Source organism: Lycorma delicatula, chromosome 10 (genome assembly GCF_047948215.1).
Source record: "Lycorma delicatula isolate Av1 chromosome 10, ASM4794821v1, whole genome shotgun sequence".
Classification (NCBI taxonomy): domain Eukaryota; kingdom Metazoa; phylum Arthropoda; class Insecta; order Hemiptera; family Fulgoridae; genus Lycorma; species Lycorma delicatula.
The window spans coordinates 58,579,231-58,599,443 of record NC_134464.1 but is presented as its reverse complement, the minus strand read 5'-3'; the positions used below and the strand labels follow the sequence as shown (position 1 = coordinate 58,599,443).

The 20,213-nt window shown below is 31.4% G+C and overlaps 1 protein-coding gene across 1 annotated transcript; it reads right to left on the bottom strand.

The window, feature by feature from the left end:
- Positions 1-751: 751 nt before the first annotated feature.
- Polr2F (RNA polymerase II subunit RpII18) lies at positions 752-16,056 on the bottom strand. Its single transcript, XM_075376313.1, has 4 exons — positions 15,651-16,056; positions 11,775-11,838; positions 5,852-5,943; positions 752-2,861 (listed from the first exon to the last, which is right to left on the bottom strand). The coding sequence occupies exons 1-4, from the start codon at positions 15,677-15,679 to the stop codon at positions 2,651-2,653; spliced, it is 396 nt and encodes a 131-aa protein (XP_075232428.1). The 5' UTR covers positions 15,680-16,056; the 3' UTR covers positions 752-2,650.
- Positions 16,057-20,213: the final 4,157 nt, after the last annotated feature.

Here is a 20,213-nt window from a genome sequence, read left to right as displayed (position 1 = left end):
GAATTTTTTTTGGCATTTCTACCGCGTTTTTCATTAGCGAAATTTTTTTTTTTGCTTTGTGTTTATGAAACGTAGTTTGCTGATTTTAAAAATAATACTTTCAAGCAAATCGGTTGAAAATTGGCAAAATATGATGAAAAACCCGTGTCATAAATCACAGATTAGTAACATATGTTAGTATAAGTGAAAGTAGATTCAGAAAACTACGTTTTATAAAAATTCCCACCACTCAAAAGGCTATTCAGATTGATAAAAAAACATTTTTACTGTATACTGTTATTCATTACGAATCGTTATGTGTTACATAAATAGCTTTTAGATATTTTAGACCTCAAGTAAAAGTGACGTATTTATGACCACAAATTCCTTCTTTTTTTTGTGTGTGCCGTATAACATAATTTATTATGTGTTTCAATACATCGATATGATGCTAATATAATAAGCTATTTTTGTAAATAATAAATAAATCCGTAACCCTCATAGAAATTATAATACAAAAGTCATACACACACACAAACACAAGCACATTTCTGAGAAAAAAATGGTCATATTCTTTTTAGTCTAAATAAAACATTTTACATCGTATAAAATTAGTTCAAATTTTGTAATAAAACTGATTCCTTTGTGAATACAAAACAAAATAACTGACTTAGATGCCATACAAAATGATTTTATAACAGCGTTTTAAAACTGTACATAGCCAGTTTAATGGCTACATGATCCGAAAAGGTTTAAACACAGTAACACACTCTTATTAAAATTATATTTATTTACAATTAAAAACTTCTTTACAATCAAAAATTATTCTCTATTTAAATTATCAAAACTGTAAATTGAACAGCTCCATGTTAAAAAGGGTGATGTTATATTTTTTCCGATTTTTGTTTTTGCATCCTACATATGTTATTTAACTTCATCTTTCATTTGGTGTTAAAAGGACACTTGAACCTCAAAATCATTAAAGCATACAATGACAGAACTAAATTTCATTTCAAGGCAAGGGCATGTGTAGTAGACATTGGCCATTTTAACATGAAACCCATATTGTCAATGTAACGTAGAAAACAAGAGTTTGTTGTACGGTCATACATATTGCTTTGTTGTTAATGTTGTTGGTGTTATCATAATTTTTCTATCAAAAAATTGAGGAAAATGATGTGAATACAAATGAATTCACATTTACAAATAAGATAAAATGAACAAGTCAGCCAGAACTGTCGGCAAAAAAACATTATTAAGAAAGGTAAGATAAACTGAGAAGCTTATATTAATCACAAAGGAAGTGCTACAGATTCTCTTCAGCTAGAACATAGCAGGAAGATTTTCTTTAAATTTATACTCTTTTTTCAGCCTAAAATAAGGATTAATAATGTTCTTAATCCTTGGTATTAGTTAACAAAATCTAATCCAGTTAATGTAAGACCTGCCTTACTTTTTAACAGAGAATGAACTAAAATTTGGGTAATTTTTGTTGAGAATCTTTTTATTTTATTTGTTCTAAATATTAAATATTCTAAATAGTTAAATTTACATTTCACTTTTATTAAAACTCTATATTCAGGTTTAATTAATTTACTAATTAATTGAGAATATTCAATTTCTAATGATAGCTAATTTTTCTATTTTGTCTCTTAGTGATTTGCTTTTATTTGTTCGTTTCGGTTGTAGTTGCTGGCATAGAAAATATAAAATACATTTTTGAAGTTTCCGATGGCTTTAATAGATTCTAAAAGATTCTTCCCAGTTAGAGGTCAGTTAGCTGCCTTGTGATAGAGATTTCTCTATCATAAAAAGAGCTCTTAGAAAGTGAGACTGATTATGTATTGTTGATGATTATCAGATTTTATTGTAAATAGCAGTAAAAAATCAAAAATTCATTGTTTTACAAATCAATGACAATGACTTTTTGGACTTTAAGGCATGCATGGTGCCCAAAATATTACAAAAAAAACTGCAGTTATTGTAGGAAACCATGCATAAACATAGGAATGAAAAGTTTCCTTTAAAATAAGTAGTCTCTATCAATTTAAATTTGATCAAGAATGGCCTGACATATGCAAAACACTAAACAACATTCAGGTGTGGTACAAGATATATTTTTGATATCTAAAACACCAAAAAATTAAGTGCAGCTTCCTGAAATCTATTCGTATAAACAAGGGATCCCTGTAAAGGCATCTAATCTAGAAGAAATAAAAAATGCACAGAATATGTACCAGATGAGTACAAGAGATATTATGACAGTATAATTTCAGGTTGTCAGCGAGTTAGTGACTGTAATGATGGTTAGAATATCACATTTTATTACTAATTTTTTAGTAATGTGTGTTTAGCATGTATTAAATTTGTTTTGTATAGTGAAAAACAATAAAGAATTTTCAAGTATAATGTGTTTCTGTATATATTATTACTAAGAGTAGCATGTTTCATGTTAAAAGGGCCGAAGTTTGTAAATTTGTAGGTCTTCTAATCATACATGTGTTCAAAGAAATGTAATATAATTTATATAACATTCATTTTAAGGTAACAAATCGCTACACTTTTGTTGCAAATCAAAAATTAATAGTTTTTCATGGTTTGCCGTTAAAATTATTTGTGCACTTGTGCCCTTTTAACATGAAGCTATTCATTAGTTGTACTAATAGTCACTTTAATGGTCAATAATAATAAGTTCATCTATCGCCCAATCTTCATAACTGTTATCTGGTAAATACCTTCTGATAATAATCGGTATTTTCCTTTGTTTTAATTCTTTCATAGCAATCTGTAAAGGATCTGTTTCACCTTCTAGTTCCACCATTAACGGTGCACACATTGCAATCTGTAACGCCCTCGTACCTAATACTCTAGCTCGTTCATACCTGTGAAAGAAATAAAATACATTAAACATTTAAATTTACAACCAAATCAACATAAAAGTAATAGTATTTAATAAACACAGATATAAATAGTGATAGTAATAAAATTTACTATTTTTCTTTCATAAATTGTAGAATGGATCTATGTGATACCATGTTGAAACCAGATTCAAAATCAATCGGGTCGCTGCAATAATTTTTTCTCATGCTAAAAAGCAGTGTTAATCTATGCATTGGGAATAGCAATTCATTCATATTGTCTCTTTCTAATCTAAAATCAAACTGATTGTTCTCTAACAAGTTTCCATTTTAATCTTCCAGTAACCAGTTGTTTCATTAACTTACTCTTAACATGTTGACAAAAAACTTGGATATGAGCTTTTTTTTGGCAAAAAATGTTTATTCGTTATCATCAACCAGAAAACAAAAATATAAAATATAGAAAAAAATAATAAAATCTAATAAAAAAATAAAAATGAAAACAAAATAAAACATACACTAGAAACTTAAAAACAAAATTAAAACTTAAATTTAAATGATATACAGAAACAAAATAAAAACTTAAACTAAAACATTAAACATGGATAACAGAAAAAAATAAAAATTTTAAATGAAATTCATAACAGTATAAAAATAAAACCACTGACCCGAAACTTTTTGTCATTGCCCAGAATTTGATGAATGTTCCTGGGCAATTTAAATTTAAAAAGCAAGGCCGCATAACACACGTAATCACAAGGATGTGGCACACAGTCAAGCAGCAGTTGCATCATATCCTTGCTGGTGCATTTACTGTTGACATCAGATACCTATGAGTAGCTCTCGTATGACCTATGAGCTTTTGTTTGAACTTTTTCTGCTTTACTAACAAGAATAAAGTTTTCATTTCTTACGCTTTAAATGAGTTTTAAAATGTAATTGTATTTCAAAAAACAAACATATGCATTTCATATGAACATATTGTAACGGGTACAGAAGCTTCCAGAAAGAAAGAGAGAAAATGAAAAAAGCAGAATCTAGAAGAAATGACAAAGGGATTCTTTCTAAAAAAGGGTTATAGAAAAGCACGGAAGGTGCAAACAATGGAGATTATTATGCTTGAACAACCAAAAAGGAAGAGTAAGGTACTGGTACTGAAAGTCAGGAGATATAAATACTAACCAGGGACCAGCAGAATAACAGATTTTCAAGTTCATTGTGTGATAAAAGCAATCACATAGTCCAGGAGCGTTCAGAGTAAGTGTTTGGTAACAAGCAAGTGAAGAGTGGGTCACAAGCATTCCATTTTCAACAGCGATTGAAAACAAGAAGCAGTTCAGCAACTTATTTATGAACAGGAGTAAAAGTGACATTACTCTATTAATTTATAAAGTGTAGGGTAGTTCTTTTGTAAACAGTAATAATACTTATACTAAGTGAATTGTTGGTTTTTCAATGCTACCTTACTCTTAATTCAATATTAGTTTCTATTAGTTATACAGTTTTTCGTAAATCAAAATTGTGTATTGGTATTTATAATGTGATTGTTATTAAATTAATTTTGTATTTAATTTGAATTGCTATAAGTTATTTAAAAATAATAAATTGTAATTATAAGAAATTCTTCCTCATACTATCTCTCAATATCCTACACACTATATGATACTTAAAATTCTATATTAGCAGTTCAAACCACTATCCACTGCATGGAATGAAACTATCTAATTTTAAATCTCACATAGATGTAGTACCACTAATCACGTGGCTAAAATTATTTTGGAATGATCAAATTTAAATAGTTTGCAACAAAATCACGTACTACTTTGCTCTGATGAAGTGGTCCTAATAAAACCCTAAATTTATTATCATTATTAAATATTTATTATGCTAATGTGTATTTAGTATTATCTACTTTTCTTTTCCAGGAATTCTGTATCATCTATTTTTGAGCTGCTACAAAAAGGCAGAATGAATTTTCAAGTTACCAAAAATGGGCTGCCAGATCATTGTTTAGCATCCCCAAATATGGATTATGCAGACAAATAATTAAAACATTTTACAGTGTTAACTTATCCTTGTGTTTATATTTATGAATATACAATCTTTGCTAAATGTACTTGTTCTTAAAAAGTAATATCTACCTCCAAAAAAAAAACCAGTATACTTCTACTGCCACTTTGAATAAATTATTGAATCGCTACAAAAAATTTTCCAACAGTTTATTTAAAGCTTTTCTTTAACAAAAACAATATTATTCTGAAAATGAACTTTTAAATAATGCCAATTAAAAAATTAAAAAACACATAATTTTCTCAATCTTCAGTCAACAAGTGTTCAAATAAATCTCATTAAACTTTTGCAATAGGAATTATTTTTTGAAATAAGAAAAAAAATATATACTTTGTATTGGTATTTTTACTACCCATCTGTTGATGGCAAAATATTGGCAGTGATCAACAATTACTTGGTAGGTCACACAGTATAAAAAAAAAAAAAAATCACAGAAAATTCCATTTTCATCTTGCATATAAGATTTAGCAAATAAAATTTAAGTTCTTATTTAAACAGGTCACACAACATATTTCACACATAGTTTGTACTTCACAAAATGATGATTTTTTTTTTTTTTTAATCACTTTTAAAGACTGAAAGATATATTTTTAAAAATAAAATTATTACATGTGTATTCTAAAAGGGAAATTAGAATGTGTTATATCACACAAAAACAAATACTGGAAGGAAACATGAATGTTGGGAATAAAAAAAGTGGCAGAATCAAACTTTGCAACAGTACCGCTGAAATCGTAATTAAAATTTTTTTTCAAAATAGATTTTTATATTTATGAGAATTGGGGTACCTCCAAAACACATCAACTACGAAGCTACAATATTAGCATTGTCATGCTAACATTTCTGGGAATGACTTATAACTCATGTCAGATCGCCTTTAACCATTACAGCACTTATATACACAAAATATTAAAATTATATACAAACATATTTTATGAACTCACTTGGTCATATATCGTGTTGTAATTCTATTTGATCTTGATACACCACCTCTTGCATCATTACCAGATAATAATTCAATGTTTTCACCTTCATCCTGTAATGAATATAGATATAAAAAAGTATAACCTGATAAGATTTAAAAAATTATTAAAAAAAAGAAAAGATAGAACAATCTCATAACAAAATTTTAACAATGTTTTGAATTTTTCTGTTAACAGGAAGCGTTTTATAAAATAATTACATAGATCACTAAACTGTCAGTGTGAGATATCTTTATGCTAGACTTGAATTAATTTAAGTCTATTATAATTCCCATCAAAGATGCAGCTATTCAGTTTCTTTAAGAAAGGAGGTAAATAACAATGAAATAATAATGCTGATCTTTTTAATAAAATAATAAAAAAACACTGAAGTAATGAAATTCAAGCCTCATTAGTCTGTACACAACATAATTTATGGAGAATATGTAAGTTACCTTTGCACAAAAAATTATATTCATTATAATTTGAAGCCTTGTAAATAACCAATTATGCACCTGATTTTAAAATAAATTATATAAAAATTTAAATAATTTTATTCAGCGTTTGATGATGTTGACTTTTTATTTTTTAGTAATTTTTTAAGGTGTTTTTTTTGCAATGATACTAGAAAAAAGACACAATTTTTTATTTTTAGTCTTCTGATGTATACCTTGACATTAAAGAACAATAAATCAATCCTGCTAAACGTTTTGCATAAAGTAGGTACCCATTACATTAACTTCTCAAATTTCATATCTTTCATTTAACCACTTTCGAGCTGCAATTCAATTTATATTATCCATATTATTTAGTGCAGTTCTGAAGATAAAATGATTTTTTATCTTCAGAACTGCACTGTGTAGAAACACGGTCAATTCTTTGATGTTTTTGACGTTTGTATCCATGTCATATAATCCTAATTATAAAATGGTTTTAAAGATTGAATAACTGTTTAATGATTACAAGGAAGATCTGAAATTTAAAGTGCATTTTATAGAAGTAAAAATAAAATTTTAGGATTGAATTAATATTTTAGTGTTAGTACTCTGCTGAGTATACTGACCTGAAAAAAAAAAATTTCTTTAAATGGAACAAAAATAGATGCATAACTTCTTTTTTGTAAGTTGAATTCAACAGATAAAGCAGAAATAATGAGTAGCGTAGTCATTAACTTGTTGCAGCATGGATGGATTCCAAAAGGTGAGTTGCAACTTAGTATTTTAGAAAAAAGGAAGGTTGATTAATTCGATCCCAAATGAATTGATAGACCAACACTGCTTAATAATTATCAATTTTATTATTCCAAAATAAAAATCCATATGCTCAAAAGTTTATAGATGAAAATGAAAAAACAAATAAAAATGTTAGTTATAATGAAAACAAAATTATTAATATTCAGAACTCCATAAAAAATTAAATATTTTTAAAATTTAAGATTATTGAAGTAATGAATTAATCATCAAAAAGTGTCTAGTTTTTTGTTTACAAAGAATGAAATACTGACTTTTACAATAAAAAAAATTTTTTTGCAGTTGATGGAGCTGCATTAAAGATTTCAATGGCTTTTCAGAACATATGAGGCGAGTTGTACCTGCAAGGCTACATAATACAAACCATGGGTTTATATCCTCGCAAAAGTTTTTTATCAGGAAATTTCTCAGGAATAATTTCATATAATTTACAATTGATTTGTGAGATGTTCATAACATAAGAAAATTTTAAGGGGACACTTAAAATCACTGAATAACTTTTAAAATTATGATATATGGTCTATTTGTAAAATATCTACAGATTTCAAATTTTCTTGTTTATGCAAAAGATTTCTTTTTACTAAAATTGATATAGTTAACATTAAAATCTCATAAAATATACGCAATGTAAAAGATTTTAGTACCAAAAAACCATTTATCAAATATAGAAAATAATAATTAGTAAATTTGTTTCAACTTTTACGACTAATTGATATTCTAGTTTACTTAAAAAAAAAAAAAACAGCAATGGAAATATATGAGCGGGGTGTTCAATAATTAACAAGACAAACTGATATAGAAAAAAAAAACAATGGCAATGATACAACACTTTTCAACACAGTCTCTAGCAAAATTTAGACACCTGTCCCACCGTTCTGTGGGCATTCTGATTCCCACAGCATAGAAGTCTTTATTTTGCTGTTTGAACCATTCAAACATGTCACTGAATGAATTGGTTTTTCTCTGTATCAATTTGTCTTGTTAAATACTGAATGTCCCTCTAAGTTCTCAACTTCAGGTCTTCACAAATAATTGAAAAAGTATTGTTATTAGTTCTATAACTTTCTACAGAAAATAGGAGCTTAATTAAAAAGACTGCCTTTCAAACCATATATAACACTTACAAATGCATAGAGTAAATAGAGTAATTGTCTTTGTGAAAAAGAACCTTCTTTTTGCCAAATATGGTTGTTTTTTTTATTATTTCTGCATTTAGACAATCCAACAATATATAATATTGCCAGGTTATTTTCACTCTTCTCAGTAAAAATAGATTAGGTCATAATCATCCCAAAACACAGTAGCCTCCAGTTTTAACCTCCTTTAAACTTCTAATTACACTGCAACTTCCCCACGCAACCCAGCTTTGACTGATCCTTGGTCTCAGGTTGTTAGTGATTTATCCAAGTTTACTTATGAAATGATGCAAGGATTTCTCTTGATAATATTGAAACACCCTCAAATTATGCTTAGAAATGTTTACACGTTCACTTGTAGCACTAATACTTCATCATGAGTGAGTAAACACAGCACCCATCTTGTAGACATTTTTCACAAGCGTAAATGTTTGCATAAAATATGATGCACCTAAACAAGTGAGATGCTTATTGTCTTAGCAATTTCACACAATGAATCTTCCATCCTCTATTACCAATCACACATTTTTTCAATAATTCTTTTAAGTTGTAACTTCAACAGACCCTCTGGAACACTTGTTGAAATTTTAATCATATGACCACTCTAAAAATAACTAAACCACTTATAAATCATTCTGGATCAATGGAGCTGCCTACCATACTATTTGACCAGCTTGGCTGTTTCCTATGCTTGCCTTTCAAAAAAAAGAAAAGTAATATTTGATCCCCGTTTGAAATTTTTTTCTCCATGCTTGTTGAACCACAATACTTGACCAACAATGACCGCTAACAACAGAATTTTGAATGAATCTGACTGAAACTTTGTGTATGTAGCTATTGGAAACTAAGAATGACATCATGTACTACATATGTCTTAACTTTGCATGAACTTATCAAACATGCTTCAATAAAAAAAAAATATTTTTTGGCTCATAAATTAGTAAAAAAAAATACTTTTTCGAAATATACACAGAAAAATGAAGCAACTATTTAAAGTGTCCAGACTAAGGGCACCAACGATGGTTATAAAAAAAAACACAATTATTATTAAGTGGTACCTGCAGTTTCAATTTTTTTAATATTTTACCTCTGAATTGATGTTAGAAAAATATTCAAATATATATATATAATGTTTAACACTGAAATAAAAAGGTTTTTTGGTGATGGAGGGGGGGTCAAAAATACCCCTAGAACTTAATCTTTAGAAAAAAAAGCAGCTTAATTATCACATAGCAAAATGCAAGTGATAATTTTTTTATGTACAACTTCATGTGCAGCCCAGCAGGCTGGTCTAGTGTAACTGGTCATGACATATCAGTTGTTTAACAGCTGATTTTCAAAGTCAAAAGTTCTGAGGTTCAATCCTAATAAAAGCTAGTTGCTTTTATATGGATTTGAATACTAGATGTAGGATACCAATGTATTTTGGTGGTTGGAGTTCAATTAACCACACATGTCGAAAATGGTCACCCTGAGTCTGGACTCGCACACGAGGTGCGACAATAAAGTAATGAGACTGATTTTTCTTTGCAAGATGTGGCAATCCTGCAGCTTGCGTAGGCACACCACCTTTGACCTTGGTCTATAAGCTACTTCTAGTCCAAGCGGCACATTGATGTAACTGCTCAGTCGTGAGTTGTACTGTAATAAGTGAACACGTGTTTGTGTCTCTTCTCACAGAAATGAAACCGCAAAATATTGCGCAACGGTATGCCATTTCTTTTTGCGTTAAATTGGGTGAAAACACGACGACAACTTATGGTAAGCTTAAGGCTTTTGGAGAGGAGGTTATGTCAAGAGCTCAAGTTTTTCGGTGGCATAAAATTTTTAGTGAAGGCAGAATGAATGTTGAAGATGAAGACCGCAGTGGACGGCCATCAACCTCACGAACAGATGTCAACTTGACCAGGGTGCGTGAAATCATACGATCTGATCGAAGATTATCCGTGAAAATGATTGCAGAAGAACTCAACATCAATCGAGAAACGGTTCGTCTAATATTAACTGAAGATCTTGGTATGAGAAAGATTTGTGCAAAAATCTCACACAACAACAGCGAGAAACACGGAAAAATGTGACAGCCGATCTGTTAGAGCAAATGGAAATCAATCCAGATTTGTTGAGCCGTGTTATCACTGGTGATGAAGGTTGGTTTTTTCAATACGATCCAGAGACAAAACGCCAAAGTTCGCAATGGTGCTCAAAGGGATCACCCAGACCAAAAAAAAGCTAGCATGTCAAAGTCAAAAGTGAAATGCATGCTTGTGTGGTTCTTCGATTCCAAGGGAATTGTTCATAAAGAGTAGGTGCCTCCTGGACAAACAGTTAACAAATATTTATACAAAGAAATTTTAGAAAGACTTCGTAAACGAGTTCTTCGTGTCCGTGCCAACATTGCTGATAATTGGATTCTGCATCACGATAATGCGCCATCCCATACTGCTCTGTCAGTACAGCAATTTTTAACCTCAAAACAAATTTCAGTACTACCACAGCCACCTTATTCACCAAATATCGCTCCGTGCGACTTTTTTCTATTTCCAAGAGTCAAAATGGCGGTCAAGGGACACCATTTTGAAACAACAGAAGATGTCAAAAAGCAATATTTTGCGGATTCATTTCTGCGACGAGAGACACAAACACGTGTTCACTTATTACAGCACAACTCACAACTGAGCAGTTGCATCAATGTGCCGCTTGGACTAGAAGTAGCTTATAGTTTAAGGTCAAAAATGGTGTGCCTACGCAAGCTGCAGGGTTGCCACATTTTGCAAAGAAAAACCAGTCTCATTACGTTATTGTCGCACTTTGTATATATATATATATATATATATATATATATATGTGTGTGTGTGTTTTAGACTTTTTTCAATTAAATATTGAAAATGAAGTTTCCCCTCCCCCTACAGTAAAATCCTTGGAGAAAAGTCTTAATTAAAAATATCATACATTTACCTCCAGTTCCCCAAAGATTCAAATGTGTTATTTTTTTAAAGATTCCACCAATTCACTTCACAACTCTTTATAAAGAATTTCATGTTCTACAAAATAAAAAATATATCTTGATATTTTCTTGTAAAAATCAATATTTAATTAAAAGGTTAAAAAAACAATTTTTCCTGGATGGGGAAATTACACAAAAAAAGTAATTTTCCATAATTTAAGTGATGAACACTTCTAAATTATTTTCTTATGTTTGTTGGAAGGTAATATCAAAAACATCAACCTGTTGGTAAGTAGTGCTGCAAATGAATTATTTTGTGTATGATTTTACTTCATTATAAAACTTGTGTAATCAATTATGACATGGAATTTTTATGGCACATAAAACATGCCAAACCTGAGTAGAAATTAAATCATAAGCAAAATATCTCATATCTGATGACAATGCTGATTCTTTATTCACTCTCGTTCATTGTGACACTTCTTATGAAATAAAAATATCTCAATACAAAATTGTGTAATTTAGCAACTATAAACTATTCATAAAAATAAAATTCAATTGATTTTAATTTTTACCTCCTGCTGATCAATATCTTCTAAATCCCCATCTTCTTCAACTTCATCAAAATCATCACCAACACTAGACAAAATAAAAATAATGTTAAAAAAAATAGGAATATGCCATTTAGAAATTTGTTACCTCACACTAAACTATATACAATTAATTTTTCCTAGACATATCTATATAAATACATATAGATATACACTACTATTTTTACTTTCCCGTTGTAGTTCTATTACTGATTCAGCAGCATAATCATAAATGGAAGGTATTGCGATTAGGAAAAATTTTGGATATTGGGGTTTTTGCAAATGTCACCGTTTCAAGATTCCATTAGTACATAAAAAAAGTGACAGAAATTTCTCTAAGATGTAAGTATGTTTATTGGCCAGTATTTTGATTAATAACTACATACAAGCTATGTATACATAAATTCTGCAAAAATGGCTCATTAAATTTCTATATAATATTTTTTCACCCTTCACAAAGTACAGAATTATATATATATATATATATATATATATATTTATTTATTTATTTATTCATAAATATACTTTTAAACTCCAACAAAAAAATACAGGGCTGCTGAATGAAACTCATATTTAAAATATCAATTTTTTACACTTTAATTTCAAGATTGCAAATCCAACTGTATTTAGTATTAATGTAGATGACATGGAACTTTTAAAAAGGGTCATATGGGACCCAATCAGAAATTTTTTGAAATCTTTAAATTTCTATACTTTTCTGTTTTTATGTTCTGGTTGTTATTAAAAATGTTATATGAGGTAATTGTCGAGAAAGAGGGTCAAACATTATTACTTGAAATTTTTATTTTTTTTAGCAATTATACTCTTAATAACAAAATAATTTGAACGATAAAGACACCATTTTGTTAAACAAAGAAATTTTTTCTCAATTGTATTTTTAATACTGCATAATTTTTAAGGTAAAAACATCACTTAATTAAGCAGATCAAATTTTTTTCTGAACATTTTGCAATTATACTCAATTGTAAAACTGTACTCAAAAATTGAAATTTTGCAACTGTATTTGCAAAATTAAGTCCATATTTGAAAATACTGTAGTATAATAGAAATAAAAATTTATCAAGTCCAAAGCTGTGCAATTTTGCGGCTTTATTTTTATTACACATGTTGCATAGGGTTTTGTGATTAATAATCAAAAAACATCAAACAAAACAATTTTATTTTCACTGCAATACAAATATATACAAGTAAATTGATATATTAATGGATATAATGCATTACCATTTTTTACATATAACATCTGTAGTTGTTATGATCAACTGAATTAAATGCAGTTGATCATAAATTAAATACAGTTAAACTATTAAAAGAGGTGTGCCAATTTAGGTTAGGTATCATTTTCAAAAATTACCTATTCATACAAAAATATATGTTTATATTTTCTATTTTCAAATATCCAAGTTTATTATTACTTATTTCTCGATTATTTTTTCTATTTATTTGTATGTCAATGGGAAGTGAGGTAACCAAAAAAATTTGAAAAAATTCTTTCTTTCTTTTACGAATGAATGTTCTTGAAGTGTTCTAAAAATGGTTCTTTAAATGACCTATCAGTTTTATCAATATATATATTTTTACAATCATTACAATTTATTCTTTAAATAGTACTAGTATTAAATTTATCTTCTGATGTAATTTTATTATGATCATGAAACATTGTAATTATGTAAAATTATTTTTATCGGTTTAAAAAAGTTATATGATAACTTTCACTATACTGTAAGAATTAAATATTTTACTACTATTTTTATTAAATAAACTTTCACTATTGAAAAGATAAATTTTTTATTTGTATTTTTATTAGTGCAGTTATAAGTAATGCATTTCCTAGTCTTAATTTTTTTTATTTCCTCAAGTGGAGTTTGTCAAGTGATTATTTGTTTTTATTCTTATTAATTTATACTCCATACAAAAATATCAATATTAGTTTGTTAAAAATTTAGACTGTTTTGATTCCACGACTAATTCTATTTCATTGTTGTATATGTACTCGTATTTATATGCTTCCCATACTATTATATGAATTTATTTGTGTAATCAAGACTGACTTTATTTTCTGTAGATTGTAATATTATGATGAACTGGCTTACTACTAAAAATTCTAATAAAAATTTTTATTGTTATCATTAAAACTTATTTTTACATAAAAAAATTTATTAATCAGTTTCCACAGTGAACTGCAATATATTATCATACGAATTTCATTTGTTTAAAATTATTAAATGTTTATTATTTTGATAAGGTTACATATTACTAAAATTTTATTGACACATCTTGTCCATAACTGAAATGATTAATAAATATATATTGGTAAAATCAAGAGGTTCCTTTCAACAAAATTTTTTTAACAGTTAAGAACATAAAAAATAAAAGAATGAATTTTTCAAAGATGATTATCATTTCAACTGCCAAATAATAGAAAATAATAATAAAATTGAATATTTAGAAATACAAATATAAACACACAATTGTGTTACATAGATTTTGAAAAAATAAATTATTTAAATTAGCACACCTGCTTTAATAACTAGTTTAACTTAAATAATATTTAATCTAGTTGATCAAAATAATTACCTATCAGTTTTTACATGTAACGATGGTAATACATTACCTCATTTTGTAATATCTTATTATTGATGATGAATCACTGCTTTCAAAAAAAATTTTATATAAATTATAAGTTTACATTATGCTTGTAGTTTTGATTTGAGTTCATAGGTGTTTAGTTAATAACATACAGTTTTACTAAATCTGAAAGAATGCCAAATTAACCTAATTTTGCTTAAACTTAGTTTAATACTAATGCATTTAAAAAAAAGACAACTCATAACAATGAAGAGATTAAGAAATCTGTTCACTATATAACAAATGTTTAAGCATAACAACGAAAGATTTGTAGAGCATGCCGGTAGTTGCTAAGTAAAATTGCTTAAAACTTCACAATATTTAAGGTTAGCATATGAAGATTTTCGTTTGAGGTTCAGGTAATCAATAAATACTAAAAATTTTGATTCAGTACATGTAACATCATTTCATGAAAATCACTATTGCACAATAATAATAAATTAATTACAATAGTGATATTGAAATGAGACAATATGAATTCATCTAGAAAATAATTCCTTTTTATAAATACCTGACTATATCTAACAATGGTATTTATTGGCCATATACAGTTCCTTATTGAATAATTAATAATTTTCTTCAAAGAGAATAAAACAAACTGCTTTACCTCATACCTTTTTCAATATTTTATTCACAGAATAATCAATAAAATATACTAGGCTCTAAACGGATGGCACGATTGGCTCAAGTTTGAGCCTCAAGCATTCAACTAATTCCATTATTAAAGAAAGATTGGCATAAAACACATTCAAGTCTTTTAATCCACATCTAAATGCAGGCGAATAATAAAAAATTACACTTATGCAATCTATTATCTTTAGCAATCGGGCTAATAAGTATACAGGTTAGAGGACAACTATATTAGATTGTGGATACCGGTGTTCCTTGTTGGTTGGAATTCAGTTAACCACACACCTCAGGAATGGTCGGCCTGAGGCTGTACAACACCTACACTTTATTTACATTCCTCTGATGTAATACCATATAGTGATTCCGGATGCTAAACAGAAAATTAAAGGGTAAGAGGTACCCAATTATACATTGTACACTATACATTTCGAAAGAATCGTAATTCCTACATGCAACAGTTTCTGGAAACAACTTAAAAACCTGAAGGCCTCAAAAATTCTTCCTTATACACAATAAATTCTACAGTATATGGAGGTTAGGTTCCTTTAATTCAGTAGTTAACAAACCAATTTGAATAAAACTTACTCATCGGGTTCAAATTCTTCGTCTGCCATGATTAGATGAAATTTTTATAAACTAAATATGCTGCTGTCGATGTTTAGAAGAATTTCACGATTTTGTAGCTCACTACAAAACGACAACACCAATTTAATCACTAATTTACTGTAACTGAAACACGTTGTGTAAAACAAGATGGCACTTCCAACAATGAAAGCTATTTTAAATTACGACCGTTAATGTAATACAGAATTTAAACTTTTTTAAACATTAATCATAAAAATATATCATCGGGCAATACAGTTTTTGTAGGAACGATATGTAATTTTAGTAGAATAAAAAATTAAGATTTGTATAAAACACAAGTTTTTTTTTAATGATCAGATAAGATTTTGTTATTCTGAACTGCCAAAGTTTTCGTTCACTCGCCTGTGATATATGCATACTCCCAGGGAGTTGTACTATTTTACACGAATGTAAATGTACAAAAGTATTGGAAAAGCCATACCTAACCGTGTTGTGAAATATTAATGAAACTGTTATTATACATCTTAACACTCCGTAGCTTGTTTTGATACATTAATGTAACCTTAACCATATTCTGCGAATATGATGAAATTGTACATTAAGATGATTATACGTTAAGTACTATCAGTCACATCTGGTATCTGTATTAATAACATTTATTCGCAAATTGCACCCATAAAACGTCATGCTATCCTAAAAAAACTCCCGTATGAGAAATTTCAGGAGTATTCTGCTTAACTGGCACTATCAGTTGTTTCTCATCATATAATTTGAGTTAGATATAAAACTTGTAATTAATAAATATCACCAAAATTCTCATCTGAGTAATGTTCTCGTAACTAATTCTACTGCACTCAAATGGATGGTTGCTAGTCCAGATATAATTCCGATGGTTATTATTGCTGAATCCCCCAAAAAGGTTCTGAATTCGGATTCGCCCGCTAGGTTCTTCATGGCAAAAAAAAAACTGTTAAATGTTTCCAAGATATCTTGGAAGATGTGTCTTCCAAGACATCTGACATTTTTTAACTTTTTTTTTTGATGAGTCGGAGAAATGCTATTTACGCACGCTCCATAAATGGGAAAGTGTGGAACTCGCACAGGTTCCGCTAGATGTTGTTAAAAACGTATATATACCTGCACCCTACCGACTAAAACTCCTATCTCACCACTTCTCCCCACTATGGCGGGCCACAATGAAGCACTCTCAGCCCCAGGGAGTGCCTTCAGGCTCAGGAGTTTGTGAGTACTCGTGCATCATCACCGTAGCCCATCCACGCAAGAGAGAACGAACTACGGCTCCGCAGGAGGCTGTCCATCATCCCCCCTCGCTCAACGGTCCAATTCTTCACCTAGCAGCTGGAATATTTAGGACTTTCTCAGGCTATTCTGTCCTCGCATCTGACTCCTTACTCCTAATAATACGGGTGACCGTACAAGAGATGGAATCCCATGTATCCTCATTGTAAACCATCTTCTTTAAGATATTCTCTGGTGTGAGCGGACCCAAGGGTTTGTAATTATGCCTCAAGGGTTCCCAACGTAAACGATGGAACACAACGTGTTCCACGTCACCCAGGTCTCCGCAATTTGGACACGCATTATCATTCACTCTATTCAACTTGAGAAGATATTGGCAGAAACAGCAATGGCCCGTCAGGAACTGTGTGAGCTCGTAACCGAGCTCACCAAATCCCCTCAGGACCCATAGCTTAACCTCACTGATCAAGCATCTAGTTCACGCACAGGTTGACGCTTCACTCCAACGGACCTGCCATCGCTCTAACAAAAGGTCATACGCCTTACTTTTCTTCATACCTGAATATGTGCATCTCATTTTAGTAAGCAACTCGATTGGTGGCGTTCCTACTATAACAAAGACTACCTCACTAGAGACAGTCCTATATATGGAGCACGCTCTCAGGGCCATAAGCCTCTGTAAACCCTCCAATGCGCGTACATTACTCTTCGAACTCTAGGTTTTCCACACAGAGATCTCATAAAGAATTATAGAGTTAACTACATGTACGTATATTTTACGCCTGGAAGATTTAAGGCACACACATTTGTGAATAACCTACTCAGAGTCCGGATGGTCTTCTCAGCCTTCTTCGTAACCTGGCCGACATGTGCAGAAAATGATCGCCTACGCTCGATCCAGAAACCCAAGTATTTTACTTCATTGTCCGTACTGTGGAGTACCCCTTCACCTCAAACGCATAGGCTCTAGCCGCCTCACTTCCAGCCAAGACTACCGCTTTAGTTTTGCAGGAAGATAAACTCAAACCCTGCTTAGTCAACTACTCGTCAACAATAATTATTGAACGGTTCGCTTTCGAGATAACATCTCTTTCACTCTGGCAACTACTACGAGAGCTAAATCGTCAGCATATGCGTCAGTTGAGACTCCTTCGGGGTAAGTCAGGCCAAGTACACCCTCATATACGAGATTCCACAGCGCTCAACAACCGAGCCCTGTGGAACCCCGCACTGTACATTGAAAGATAGATGTTAGTCTCCCAGTTCGTACACCACCTCTCTGCGCTGGAGATATCTCTGTAAAATTCACTGAAGATACGGGGAAATGCGCCATTTATCCAGGACTCTGAAGATGGAAGCCCAACTAATAGAATTAAAAGCATTTTGGACGTCAAGGAATATCACAGCCGGAATACTCCTGGAACGCCGAGTCCCAATGGCAGCCCTTTCTGCCAAATCCATAATGTGTTTCGCAGCGTCCATCGTAGAACGATCTTGCCTGAAGCCGTACTGCATGTCGCTCAGACCGTCTTTTACCTTGACTTCCTGCTGCAGCCTAGCCACAAATAACTTTTCGAACAACTTACAAAAGCTGTTAGTCAGGCCCAACGGTCGGTAAGTTGTAGTTTCACTAGGACCACTAGGTTTATCGATGAATACTAATCTATAGATCTTCCACTCGTCTGGTATGTATTCATGCTATTAAGTACAGGAATCGAAACCACCTCCCTAACGATGTTCACAACTTCTCGTCCGGTTCCGGATTCTTGTGAGCTTCGTACCTCGTGCAGCTGTGAAGAGTTCATGTATCTCGAACAACGGCAGGTTGTTCGCAACTATCTTCATCCTGGGGGAATCAGCCGCCCTCGGGAAGAGGGTGCCGAAGAACTCCAAGACTTGGGCAGCTGTGAGAGTGGGGAGACGGCGTCTAAAACGTCCCATAACTATCCTGAAGCCGTCCGCCCACACATTGCGATCAATCTCCTGGCAGAGAGACCTTGACACTTCTTTCTTGGCCTCCTTGATTGCAAATTTGTAGTTGCGCTGGCCAAACAGGTACTCTTCTCATGCCGACTCAGCATGAAGGCTGTGACTGTGATGTCTGGCCGCTTGCTGATATATCCTACGCTTGGCTTGACACCTACTTCTCATGCTCGACTGTGGGAACCACCGGTATGCAGATTTTCTTAAACTGTCGACTAGCTGAATCACACTCTTCAGTAACAAGTTTGGTGAGAGCGCAGGGGGGATGAAATGCCAATGAGGCTGACCGCAATCGATTCTCTCAACCTAGCACATCCATACCTGGATACCCTCTTAAACAGTCGTTGTTGTTGGACTGCAACTGCAATTCTATCAGAATGAGAGAATGAACACTCAGACTTTCTTCTACAAAGACTCGCCATAAGATCAGCGAGCCAACATATGGGGAGCTTACGAATGTCAAATCAAGACATGATCTAGAATCACCATTGTTGATACACATCAAGTTTAACACACTGCTAAAATCCCCGTGATAATTACTGCATGTGTTCCATTGGACACCAGCAAAAGCAGGGGATTTAGCATTAAAATCCCCCAAAACCAAGATCCTCAACCTCGAAATCCTGCAATGCAGTCAAATAGATGGTCCAAGAAATCCACGTATACCTGTAAGTCAGTGTTGGGAAAGTGGTAGCAGCAAAAAGCACCACATCTATCCAGACATATCCCAGAACTGACCCATGGTATACCAGTGACAGGGAAACCAAGGCGGGCATCACATTCTATGTATACAAGCCACCTGTCGCCCACGACCGACTTCTTATTTGGTTTGGAAATAGCAATCATATCAGTTCCATGCTGGAGGGGGCCACCTTCTAGCAGTTATCGACTGCCTGACTGCACCTGTTGGTGTTCAATGGAGAATATTCATTTTCATTAAGGACAAGCCCTGCTCAATGACCAGTGGTCCACCAAGCCACACAGCACACAACTGGCCTTTTCCCCACACTGCTTCATCCTGAATAGGATTCAAATTTAGAGCCTTTTGGTTACCATTCAGCCACAAAGGCTGACAGTTGTGTATTGGCTTGTTGCCAGTTTTCAAAACTGTTACAGTATTTTTGTCATTCTATCAGAAACTAAAAAAATATCCTGTTTGGTTTATATTAAAATTACTTTCAAAATTATTCCAATTGAGGAATTTAGTTTTTATTATACATACACACCTTTCCAACAATGAAAATTTTTAATTCAGCTATGGTCACTGGGCATTTACTATATGAAATTGAATTCAGCAATATTTCAATATTCAAGAAATGC

Coding starts and splice junctions, on each gene's coding strand:
- Polr2F (XM_075376313.1), bottom strand. CDS start 15,679: ATGGCAGACGAAGAATTTGAACCCGATGA. Junction 11,839..15,650: donor GAAGAATTTGAACCCGATGA/GTAAGTTTTATT, acceptor TATTTTGTCTAG/TGTTGGTGATGATTTTGATG. Junction 2,862..5,851: donor ACAACACGATATATGACCAA/GTGAGTTCATAA, acceptor TTTCTTTCACAG/GTATGAACGAGCTAGAGTAT.